We start from the raw sequence: 12,718 nt of genomic DNA, 5'->3' as shown, positions 1-12,718 counted from the left end.
CGTGTATACTAGACAATAACACTTGGGTCCTTAGGGTTCACACAGGCAAATGTTTTAACTGCTAAGCCATCTCTCTAGCCTTAGAATGTAATTTTTATATTTTTATTCTATTTACTTGTGAGTAGAGAGAGACCAGGAAAGCATTGGTACAGCAGGGCCTCTTGCCATAGCAAATGAACCCCAGACACATGTGCCACTTTGTGCATCTGGCTTTACATGGGTACTGGGGAATCAAATATTGGTCAGCAGGCTTTATAAGAAAGTGCTTTTAACCACTGAGTTGTATCCACAGCCCTTACAATATAATATTTTTAGTAATTTTATAAGAATGACTGGATAAGAGCTGGGTGTGGTGGTGCATGCCTTTCATCCCAGCACTTGGGAGGCAGAGGTAGGAGGATCTCCATGAGTTCGAGGCCACCCTGAAGCTCCATAGTGAATTCCAGGTCAGCCTGAGTTACAGTGAGACCCTACCTCAAAAAAAACAACAACAAAAAAAGACTGACTGGATAACTAAACCCACCACAGTTTGTAGTATACAGGTTGTTTATCCTTTATCCAACATGCTTGGGACTAGAAATGTTTCAGATGCCATTTTTGTTGTTGTTGTTATTGTTTTTGTCTTTTGTTTTTTCGAGGTAGGATCTCACTTAGTTCAGGCTGACCTGGAATTCACTATGTAGTCTCAGGGTGGCCTTGAACTCACAGCAATCCTCGTACCTCTGCTTCCTGTGTTCTGGGATTAAAGGCGTGCACCACCATGCCTGGCTGCCTTTTTTTTTTTTAAGTTTGGAACACTGCCTAGATTGGTTGGACATCTCTAACCTAAAAATCTAAAATATTCCAAAATCTAAAATGACTTCAGCAATGTGTGTACTCATAAAGGTTGAAATTTTAAAGCATGTCAAATTTTGGATGTTCAGATTTTGAAGATCCAAAGTTTGAAAGGTTGAGGTTTTACTTAATTGCTTGTAATGCTGCATAATTTTGGTCAGAAATACAAAAAAATTATGGAAACCAACTAAATGAAGTTAGTCCTTATTACTATTCCTAAATCTGAAGACAGTCATAGTAGGCTCTGTAAGGCAACATCTGAATGAGGAATACAGTGAAATTCGGATATGAAATACTTACTCTCTTTATAATCTCATGAACCCAATCACCTTGTATTTTGTAATTGTATCTTCTTGGTTTTTTTGCTGGGTTACTTCACAGGACTTAAGGTAGCATTTTTCTCTTTGTATTGTATTTTGGATTTTTCCATTTTGTTATGAGTGGTTTTTAAGCTTTGTTTACCTTCCATATCATCTTGCATGTGAGAATAGCAATTTTTATTTGCAAGTAGAATATGATTGGAATAGGACTTCACCAGTAGTGAAGATATTGACATGGTCTCATTTCACTGTGTAGCTTTGGGGATGGCACTTAATAGAGGGTAAATAGTGTCTGATACCTGGGCACAAGCAGATCATGTGCCTTTTCTTGTGTAAATTCTTGACTTTGTACTTGTCTTTGCATTTTTTTTTCATTCTCTCTATAGATAGCTAAAAATGAGAATGGAGTAAACAGATCTTTTTGGAAGTACTTTGTTAATGCAGGTTATGACTGGCTCTCTCCATTTGTTTCAGTGAACAGTCTATCCCGTTCCAAGTATTGTTAAGCCAGGAGACCCAACTGGAACCCTGCAAGGATAAAGAGTTTGGGGCCAGTTCTTCTTTCTTCCACTCACCTGCTTCCTGCCATGAGTCTCATTCATCACTATTCCCAGAGTCACCTGCTCCATCTGTCTCACAGCACAGTTCTCCTAGTACATCTGCCTTGAAGCTTCCAACTTCAGTTGAGGTAGATAGCATTGATCCCTCAGCATTCCAGAGGCAGGGTTTACCTGAAACAACAGGGAGGATTGAGATGATTTCTCACCACAAGTGTCTCCCATTGGATGCCCTTGAGGGAAAGCTGCAAGGCCACAGGGAAGATAACAGCATCTGCAGTAAGCTCCCTCCACAAGAAGGAAAGGGCGTTGCTCAAGAACAGCGGTTCCAAGAAAAGACTCCTGCTGATGCATCCCTGGTGATGCCTTGGTCACACTCGACAGGAGAAGCCTCCTTGGAGAGAGGAGAGAAACATACCTTAGGCTATAGTCCTTCAAGCTCATCAGCTCAGCCCAGCATTCCCCCTTCCAGGGCCTGTCACTCTGTGATGCCTACTGCTTCTTCACCTGTGCTTCACTCTCCTGATCCTGCGCACAAGACTGACCAGTGTTTCCAAGCCCCATTGACTTCAAAAGTGGATGGAATCAGTGAGGAGCTCTATAGGCCAGACTTTCCCAGCACAAAGGGACTTGTCCGCTCTCTGGCAGAACAGTTCCAGAGGATGCAGGGTGCCTCTGCAAAGGGTGTTATAAGCTCCCAGGATCGAGGTTTGCCAAATGGTCCAAGGAAGAGCTCTTTCCATTCTGACTTTAAGCCTTCTTTCCTCCAGGGTTCAGGGAAAGGCCACTGTCCATGGGTAAAACATCAGCCCTCCCTGGATGGTAGGGAAAGTCTGCCTTCCTGGGAAGAACCTGCTGACCATTCTTCTCTTGCCATGGATTCAGGGTTGCCCAATGGTGAAACCTGTAGGGGAAGACAGCCCAGGATAGTAGAGCTAGGTAGACACCAAGGGAAACTGCCCCAAGTGACAGATGGTAGGCCCAAGGAGCTGGGTAGCAATGGCAACTTGGGGACTACTTTGCCTTTGGATTCCTGGGTGAATGTCACAAGGCTCTGTGATTCTCAGGTTAAACATAGGGTCCCTGGGCCAGGAGTCAAGTCCTCCCCTCATGATTCCCACACCTGTGTAACTTACCCAGAGAGAAATCACATCCTTCTGCATCCACATTGGAACCAAGACACAGAGCAGGAGACCTCTGAATTAGAATCTCTTTACCAGGCTAGTCTTCAGGCCTCTCAAGCTGGCTCTTCTGGATGGAGGCAGCAGGACGTGGCTTGGCATCCTTTTAGCCAGGCAGGTAAGAATGCTAGGGGTGTTTATGTGTTTATTGCTTGGGCATAATATGAGTTTTTTTTTTTTTGTTTTTGTTTTTTTCCAAGGTAAGGTCTCACGCTGGTCCAGGCTGACCTGGAATTAACTATGTAGTTTCAGGGTGGCCTCGAATTCATGGTGATCCTCCTACCTCTGCCTCCTGATTGCTAGGATTAAAGGCATGAGCCACCTCGCCTGTCTTTTTTTCCTTTTAACATTGTATTTCATGAAAATCAACCAAGTAATCTAGTTTAACTCAATTCACATTTTTAGTGGGTGGACACTATTTTATATATATTTTGAAGAGGCCATATTGGTGTTCTATCATTCTGTTGTAGGTGGACATTACTTCATTTTCAGTTCTTAGCTAACAAACAATGGCAGAAGAAAACATGTTTGTAGATATGTTGTTAGAAGCTGGTGCTTTTAGGCCTAAGAGCTGGCTTAGCAGTTAAGGTGCTTGCCTGTGAAGCCTAAGGACCCAGGTTTGACTCTCCAGTACCCATAAGCATAAACATGATGGTGCATGCATGTGGAGTGTCTTGGAGTGGCTAGAGGTCCTAGTGCACCCATTCATTCTCTCTCTCTTTTATAAGTAAATAAAAAAGAAGCTGGTGCTTTTACTTTAATTCCCAGGAGTAGGAATGTTGGGACAGAAAGTAAATGTACTTCCAGTTTTTGTTTTTTTTTCCAATATTTTACTTATTTCCTTTGAGGGCTGGAGAGATGGCTCAGTGGTTAAATATGCTTGTTTGTAAAGCCCAACAGCCCAGATTTGATTCCTCAGTACCCATGTAAAGACAAATGCACAAAGTGGCACATGTGTCTGGAGCTTGTTCACAGTGGTAGAAGGCCCTGGCATACCCATGCTTCTCCCTCCCTCCCTCTTTCCCTAGTAAACAAATAAGTAAATTAAATTAAATATGTTTATTTGAGAGAGAGAGAAAGGGAGAATGAGTGCACCAGGGCCTCTAGCCACTTCAAATAACGTCAGACACATGCTCCACCTTGTGCATCCAGCTTTACACGGGAACTGGGGAATTGAACCTGGGTCCTTTGGCTTTGCCAGCAAGTGCCTTGATCTCTAAGCCATCTCTCCAGCCCTACTACCAGTTTTAATTTAGAGTTCCAGGTTGCTTTTTAAGAATGTTGTAGCCGGGCATGGTTGTGCACACCTTTAATCCCAGCACTCAAGAGGCTGAAGTATGAGGATTGCTGTGAGTTTGAGGCCACCCTGAAACTACATGGTAAATTTCAGGTCAGCCTGGGCTAGAGTGAGACCCTACCTTGAAAAACAAACCAAAAAAAAAAGAAACAAAAAAAGAATGTTGTAACAATTTCTCCAGTATGTTCCCGTACCTTTCAGAGAACCTTTTTTTTTTGGTTTTTTTTTTTTTTTTTTTTTTTTGGTTTTTCGAGGTGGGGTCTCACTCTGGTCCAGGCTGACCTGGAATTAACTCTGTAGTCTCAGGGTGGCCTCGAACTCATGGCGATCCTCCTACCTCTGCCTCCCAAGTGCTGGGATTAAAGGCGTGCGCCACCGCGCCCGGCTGAGAACCTTTTAACAATAAAAGTTCCCAGGATTTGACCATAAGCATTTGGACTTCTCTTCCCTCTCTTCCTCTCTGTTCCTTCCTCTTTCTCTCTCTACTGTGGACCAAACCCCTAGGGCCTCATGTATACTAGGCATTGAGCTATGTCTCCTGTTTCCAGCGAACTATAATTCTAAAATCTCCTGGATGAAGTGGTGGTGGTGGTATTAGAACCACTGCAAAAAGTATCAGGAAATATTAAAAATAATTGATCTTCGATATTTATGTCAGCTGTACCATACTTGCATGTGTGTGTGTATGTACACATGTAGATACACATATATCACAATCAGAGGGTCAAACTGAGCCAGGAATTTGCTATGCATGTATACACCAAATACAGGTCAAGGGCAGATACACTTTCAGAAGACTTAATTAGTTGGATTGGGGACAGCACCTTGGGAGTCACATATCCCCTTTAGAGCAGCATTAGTGGTTGTGCAGGATTTAAGTGATTGAGAAAAGCTGGGAGGGAAGGGATAAAAGGGCATTATACACGTCGAATGTTCTTGAAGCGCTCCTGCTGAGAGTGCTAGGAGGGCACTGTTGAGATGACCATGGATAGATTTACGTCTTAATCCCAGTTAAAATAATAACCATGGATCAGAACTTGTTTTCCTGGTGTCTCAAATGAAGCTTGATATATGATATCTATGATTTAACTATTACTTAAGCTCTGAACTAAACTGGAGATAATAGTATCACAGGTACTCTAGAACATCACATTATCAAGTAATGTCCTCAGTGTAGGTATTGGACCTCTCTGAGAGAATCTGATTATGTTTACAAAAATAAAATAAGGTAGTATGAGGGACAGTTATTTCCTTTTCTATAAAGTTCTTCAGTGGCTTCAGTGGCCTATGGGAATCTGCTCATATTCTGAAAATTACTGCCTAAATTCTAGGAGCACATCTCTCCACTGGATTTAGGAATGTATATTTTTTCATTAGTGAAAGAACTGAGTTTGTGCTTCCAGGCTCCAGCCTTAGAAGAAAGATGGCTTCAGCTTGTTCTTATATTTTCTTCTTTAGGCTCTGCAGATGGCGTGGGGAGGAGATTGCACTCAGCCCCTGGTCTTGATCTTTCAAAGACCCCAACAGCGGAAATGGAGCACATTCTCCAAGGAGCGAGCACAGTGCCTGCAGCTCAGGTAGCAGCCTCTGGGGCTAAGGTGCTGGGCCTATGGTGTGCTGGAGAAGGAAGCATGGGTGGAGTAAGTGGTGGGAAGGCAGAGGCATGTGCAGAGGTTATGTAGGCCTGTCTGAAGAGAACATGGTGTGCTATTAGACTGCTTTTGAGTGAGATGGCCATTACCTTTCACATCTATCTCATTCAAGTGTTACCTAGTGAGTCTTAGTCCAATTTTCTTCCATATCTCTAAGGACAGGGCCAGGGGAAGGGGTGAAAAAAAACACCACAGGTCTGATGTTCTGTGTCTACCTGTGTGTTTGAAGGATCCAGCTTGCCAAGGCTTCAGTAGGGAATGTGGAGGAGAATCAACAGTATAGTACCAAGAACTTAGTTTCTGTGGCACCACTGTCTCCGAGCGGGAGGAGGCTCAAGTTTCTTCCCCATAGCTTCTAAGTAGAACCAGGTTTCACCTATTCAGAGCATCTCTTACTTGTTAGTAAAAATATAGTGTAGGAGAAGGAACAGCGAGAAAGTGAAGATTGTGACTTGGGGAAGCTATATACATTTAATGAAAATTAGAACACTTGGTCATTATTTTATTTACACACACTTATTTTAAACCCAGAAAAATGCCCCTTTCCTAAAGCAATTTTGAAGAGTATTTTGTAGGGCTCCTTACGGTGTGAGGAGTTGTGTTAGTCAGCTATAATTTTTGAAAAATTTCTGAGAAATCAAGGGAGGAGATGTACTTGAGCTCATGGTTTTAGAAGTTTCAGTCCATAGCTGCTGGTTCCATTGCTGTGGGCCTGAGTCTAGGCTGGCACACTGGAGAGGACACACGGGGGAAAGTTACCTCATCGCAGCGATGGGAAGGGCCAGGCGCCAGTTCACTCCTCAGAGGCGCACTTGGAGTGGTCTACTTCTTCCAGCTAAGCCTCACCTCCTAATGAATGAATGAATGGATTAATCAGTTGGTGAAGTTAGCACCCTCCTGACACAATCCACTGGGCATTTCTCAGGAACTTGATTTTCCAGCTGGGGACCAAGATCTTTTGGGGGAAATTTCATATCCATATCTTAACAGGACTCATGGAAACCTTAAAAGAATCTGAGAAGCAAAAGCTTCAGACTGTGTCAGAAGGAGCAAAGTTGGATAGAGGGTTGTTTTACCCTCTCCTCCCTTTGTCAGTACACTATTGAGTGTGTCTTCAAAAGTGAAGCATTGCTGGGCGTGGTGGCGCACGCCTTAATCCCAGCACTTGGGAGGCAGAGGTACGAGGATCACCATGAGTTCAAGGCCAGTTTAAGACCACGTTGTTAATTCCAGGTCAGCCTGGGATAGAGTGAGACCCTGCCTCGAAAAACCAAAAAAAAAAAAAAAAAAAAAAACCATGTGCTTACACGCAAAAAGAAAATTTCCATTATTTTTCCTTCCCTCCCTTTCTTCCTCCCCTCTTCTCTCTTTCCTTTCTCCTTCCCTCCCTCCCTCTCTTTTCTTACCTCCTTCTCTCCCTTTTTTTTTTTTTTCTTCTCTTCCTTTACTTACTCATTTTGGTTTCTTTTGTGACAAGGTTTGCTACGTATATAAACCTGATTGGTCTAGAGTGTACTATGTAGACCAGGTTGCTCTGAACTTGTGACAGTCCTCCTGCCTCTGCCTCTTAAGTGCTGGGGAGTGCAGTTATGTGCCACTATACCCAACCCTGTGAGGCTTTCCACAGAGTACTAATGCAATAATATGTAGTGGAATAGATAGGAGAGTACAAGTTGATAGAAATTAACAACCAACAAACTCAAATACTACCATTAGCTACATTTATAGGTAATCCATTTGTTATGAATTTCACATCCTTGTGTGATACATGTTGTCATTTCATTTTTTTTTAAATGAACTCCAGACGTATGCTCCACCTTGTGCGTTTGGCTTATGTGGATCCTGGGGAATTGAGCCTTAAACCGGGGTCCTTCAGCTTCACAGGCAAGCATTTAACCACTAAGCCATCTCTCCAGCCCCCTGTTGTCATTTCTATAGAGGTTAGGATGCAGTGCGCAATACACTGAAGCTTAGCTACTAGTTCTTTCTTTCTCTCTCTCTCTTTTTCTCAATTTTTATTAACATTTTTCATGATTATAAAAAGTATCCCATGGTAATACCCACCCACACACTTTCCCCTTTGAAATTCCATTCCCCATCATATTCCCCCCCCCCCCCTTTTAGGTATGGTCTCACTCTAGCTCAGGCTGACCTGGAATTTACTATGTAGTCTCAGGGTGGCCTTGAACTCTCTGCAATCCTCCTACCTCTGCCTCCCTAGTGCTGGGATTAAAGGTGTGCACCACTATGCCCAGCTCTTTTTTTTTTTTTTTTTTTTTTTTGAGGTAGAGTCTCACTCTAGCCCGGGCTGACCTGGAATTCACTATGTAGTTTCTGACTGGCCTTGAACTCAAAGTGATCTCACCTTTGCTTCCTGAGTATTGGGATTAAAGGCATGTCACCACTTTAATAACAGGTACAAACAGGTTTAATTGTATTTTTCATTTGTACTGCTGGGATTGAATCTAGGATACATGCTAGGCATGAACCATACCCTAACCCCTTTAAAAGGAATTTTAAATACATGTTGCAATTAAAAAGGTTCAAAAGGATGAGCTGGAGAGATGGCTTAGTGGTTAAGGCATTTGCCTGCAAAGCCAAAGGATCCTGGTTCAATTCTCCAGGACCCACATAAGCTAGATGCACAAGGGGGTGCATGCGTCTGGAGTTCTTTTGCAGTGGCTAGAGGCCCGAGCTTGCCCATTCTCTCTCTCTCAAATAAAAATTTAAAAAAAAAAGTTTCAAAAAGAAAAAAAAAACATAAGAGCAGGCGTGGTGGCTCACGCCTTTAATCTCAGCACTTGGGAAGCAGAGGTAGGAGGATTGCCATGAGCTGAAGGCCACCCTGAGACTACATAGTGAATTCCAGGTCAGCCCAGGTAAAGTAAGACCCTACCTTGAAAAAAAGAAAATTTTCCAAAGGTTATACTATGAAAATGATGTTTCTGTCCTATTAGCCCTTCATTTTCCTCCCAAGAGGCACTCATTCTCCTCATCCCTCAGTTTATTGTTAATTTATTTAATTGCTAAATAAATTCACATCTGCCATTCATTTTCAGAAAAGATGGGCTTTCTGTCATAGCTTTCTTTCTTTTGACTTATTTTTCTTTAAAAAATAAATGTTTATTTCAAGTATGAAAAGTAATGTCCAGACACCCAAAATTTGTGTTCAATTTAACAAGTACAAAACAAGACTTCTGAAGAAAAAAAAAACTACAATTAAGTACAAAATACTTAAAATATACTTTAACATTCACAGTGGGCATTTCTGAAAGTTGTGCTAATGTAGCTTAGAAACAAAATTATATTTACAGTCCCAGTCAAAATAACCAGGTCTTCAACCAATAGAGTTACTTCAGGAGTTAGCATTTTAAAACAAGACTCTGGCTACAACCCCCTTGTTTGTTTTTGGATACAGGGTCCCATGTAGCCCAGGCTGGCCCGGAACTCAGGAAGTAGTTTGACTTTTTTTTTTTGTAACTATTTTTATTTATTTGAGAGAGAGAGGGAGAGAGAATGGTCATGCCAGGGACTCCAGCCACTGCAAACGAACTCCAGATACATCCACTGCCTTGTGCATCTGGCTTATATGGGTTCTAGGGAATCGAACTGAGGTCCTTTGGCATTTGCAGGCAAATGCTTTAACCTCTAAGCCATCTCTCCAGGCCCATCTTTTGACTTTTTGTTTGTTTTGAGGCAGGGCCTCACTCTAGCCCCAACTGACCTGAAACTCACTCTGTAGTCCCAGACTGGCCTCACGCTCACAGCAGTCCTCCTACCTCTGCCTCCTGAGTGCTGAAACTAAAGGTGTGCACTATCCTGCCTGACTTTTTTTTTTAAATTTTTGTTTATTTTTATTTATTTATTTGAGAGCGACAGACAGAGAGAAAGAGGCAGACAGAGAGAGGAGAGAGTGGGTGCGCCAGGGCTTCTAGCCACTGCAAACGAACTCTAGACGTGTGCGCCCCCTTGTGCATCTGGCTAACGTGGGTCCTGGGGAATCGAGCCTTGAACCGGGGTCCTTAGGCTTCACAGGCAAGCACTTAACCGCTAAGCCAACTCTCCAGCCTGCCCTGTCTGACTTTTATATCAAGCATTTATTCATTGATTTAATGCAGCCTTTTAAGCAAAAAATTAAAAATAAAAATAAATAAGACAGAAAGAAAAAAACCTGTTGAGCTTATGTTTTTGGAATTGTGCCAGGTGCTGAAGCTGCTGTATGCACAAATTAGCTATCTTCCCTGTTTCATGGAGCAGGGAACAGATGAAGCACAAGTGGTTTTATAATGTAATGAAGATTTGATACTGTGGGAACATTGTAGAAGGGATGTCTAGCCAGGAGTGGTTGGTGCACGCCTTTAATCCCAGCGCTCTGGAGGCAGAGGTAGGAGCATCGCTGTGAGTTCACAGTCACCTTGAGATTACAGAGTGAATTCCAGGTCAGCCTGAGCTAGAGTGAAACCCTACCTTGAACAAAACAAAACAAAACAAAAAAAGAAGGGATGTCTAAATTGTAGTATCAAGGAAGGCTTCCTGGAGGAAGCAACATGAAAATGGCAGGCAAAGGGGGAGTCTAAAGTGTAGTTTAGTAGAATTAGAAGAGGTTCATTTGGCATGGCAGGATTGGAGACTGGTGAGGAAGGGGAGATGATGGAGAATGTTGGCAGGTGTAATGGAAAGGAATATAAAGCAAAGGTCAGATCATGGACCTCAAAATGTGCTACAAGTCACATAAGAATTCTGAAGGAGAAATCACTTCTCGGCCTTTTGGCTAATATCAAGTGAAGAATTTTGAAGGATAGAAGTAAATATATGATAGAGCCAGTTAAAAAGTAATGATAAGAGACTCCATGCCATCCTGCCTGCCTGGATGTAAGGAAGAGAATCAAGGATGGTATCCATGTTTTGTGGGTTGATGATTGTGTGTTTGGGGGAGTTGTTTAACTTTGGATATATTATGCATGAGCGGAGATAGTTGGTAGACCTTTGCTTATGAGACATTGGAACTAGAGATAGAGAATTGGGAATCCTGGCTGCTGAAAAGAGGCGGGGGGGGGGGGGGGGGGGTTGTGCTTAACAATGAGGAGACAAGCCAGGGCATACCTTTGAATAGCATCAGGTTCAAGGTGGTTCTTTTTCTGAAATAGAGAAAAAGAAACAAGATTGCTTAAAGAGATAGCAGGGAAGTGTGTTAATCTAGTGAAAATTCCTTTGTGAAACACTCTTCTCCTGGGACTCCTGATAATTATTGCAAGCATGCAGTGATTCTGCCCTTGAATAGTTTGTTGTCTATTAAATGAATTCAGTGTGCTAGTATATAGATTGTTTTATTTAACACATTGTTTACTAAGTGCCTCATTGCTCCAGTTGTAAGGGATATTGACATGAAAATAAACTTACTCTGCTAGGGGAGCAATACAATAAAGAAACAAATGGCATAACCGAAGACAGTGATAATTATGATGGATTATAAATAAGTTCAGGAAACAAGGAGTTAGGGAGGTAGTAGTGGCCTTCTTCAGGGCTGATTTTGATAGAGAGTGAGAGACATTGGCTCTAAGAGGTAGTAATGTGTCAGAGAGCTCAGTGATACAAAGGTTTGAGCCATGGGACAGTATTCCTGGTGACAGATAAGAAAGTGTAAAGTGCATGAGTTCTGATGAGCTGATGTGTTTAGAAACATGAGGGAGGTTAGGTTAGATTAGGTGTAGTGGTGCTTGCCTGGTAATCCTTGTGCTTAGGAGGAGGCGGGAGAATCTCGAGTTTGAGGCCAGCTTAGACACATAGTGACTACCAGATCAGTCTGGGCTACCTAGCAAGATGCTGTCTCAAATAATAAGGATGATAAGAGGAGGAGGGAAATAAGAAGAGTGTGTGTATAAGAGCTAAAAGGATGATGGAGGATTAAGTGAGGAAAATGAGCCACACTATGTCCCATAGGAGTTTCTAGGTCCTAGTAAGCAGGTTACAGGAGATGGGAAGATCAGATTGAAGGCTTTTGCTGTAGTCTAGGCAAATTTAAATATGAAATCCATAAGTGGAAATGCTAGTACTTGGCAACTATGGGAATTGTGTGTATGAAATAGGAAGTCAAGAGCAATGCCGGTATTTCTGTGCAAGTGACTTAGGAAAATGTGGTACCAGAAGGAATTTGGAAAAATGTCCATTCAGTTTTGGATGTATTAGTGTTTCAGGTGATAAACAAAATATTTCTGGGTCTGTCACAAAAGTAAATGTATATAGCTAGACTTGCTCATCTGGAACTCTCTAGACACCATACAAGAAGCAGCTGCGCGGAGTAGCAGTGGTACGGCAAGAAGGTGAACGGAACTGCTGGTTCTGTATTTCAACAGATGTGTTAAGTTAGTTCCCAACACTGAGAATAAGGAATAATTTAATTTTCTCAATCCCTTAGTCCCCTCCTCCCCCAACCCCCATGGTAGGGTCTCATTCTAGTCCGGCTGACCTGAAGCTTACTCTGTAGTCCCAGGCTTCCCTTGAACTCATAGTGATTCTCCTGCCTCCCAAGTGCTGGATTAAAGGAGTGAACCACCATGCCTAGCCTCTAAATTTTTTTTTTTTTGAGGTAGGGTCTCACTCTAACCCAGGCTGACCTGGAATTCGCTATAGTCTCAATGTTGCCTTGAACTCATAGCCATCCTCCTACCTCTGCCTCTCGAGTGCTGGGAATAAAGTCGTGCACCACCACACCCGGCCTTCAGGATTTTTAAAAGTATATTTTATTTAAATATATTATATTTTATATTATATATATTATATTTTATATTATATATATTATATTATATATTATGTTATATATTTAAATATATTATATTTATTTCTTTGCAAGGGCCTGCACATGCTGTGAACAAACTCC

At 42.2% G+C, this 12,718-nt stretch overlaps 1 protein-coding gene across 14 annotated transcripts in view; it reads left to right on the top strand.

The window, feature by feature from the left end:
* The window catches only part of Usp54 (ubiquitin specific peptidase 54), a 112,196-nt gene that overhangs the window by 94,520 nt on the left and 4,958 nt on the right, over positions 1-12,718 (top strand). For 8 of the 14 annotated variants that reach the window (XM_045137199.1, XM_045137198.1, XM_045137193.1 and 5 more), the window contains 2 exons: positions 1,629-3,010; positions 5,648-5,769. In XM_045137199.1, coding sequence (XP_044993134.1) covers positions 1,629-3,010; positions 5,648-5,769 — 1,504 coding nt within the window. The remainder of the gene's footprint in view (positions 1-1,628; positions 3,011-5,647; positions 5,770-12,718) is intronic. The other 6 variants (XM_045137192.1, XM_004657919.2, XM_045137194.1 and 3 more) reach the window with 3 other exon arrangements.

This window comes from Jaculus jaculus, chromosome 18, assembly GCF_020740685.1.
Source record: "Jaculus jaculus isolate mJacJac1 chromosome 18, mJacJac1.mat.Y.cur, whole genome shotgun sequence".
Classification (NCBI taxonomy): Eukaryota; Metazoa; Chordata; class Mammalia; order Rodentia; family Dipodidae; genus Jaculus; species Jaculus jaculus.
The sequence above is the reverse complement of the archived record's forward strand: the minus strand, read 5'-3'. Positions and strand labels throughout refer to the sequence as shown.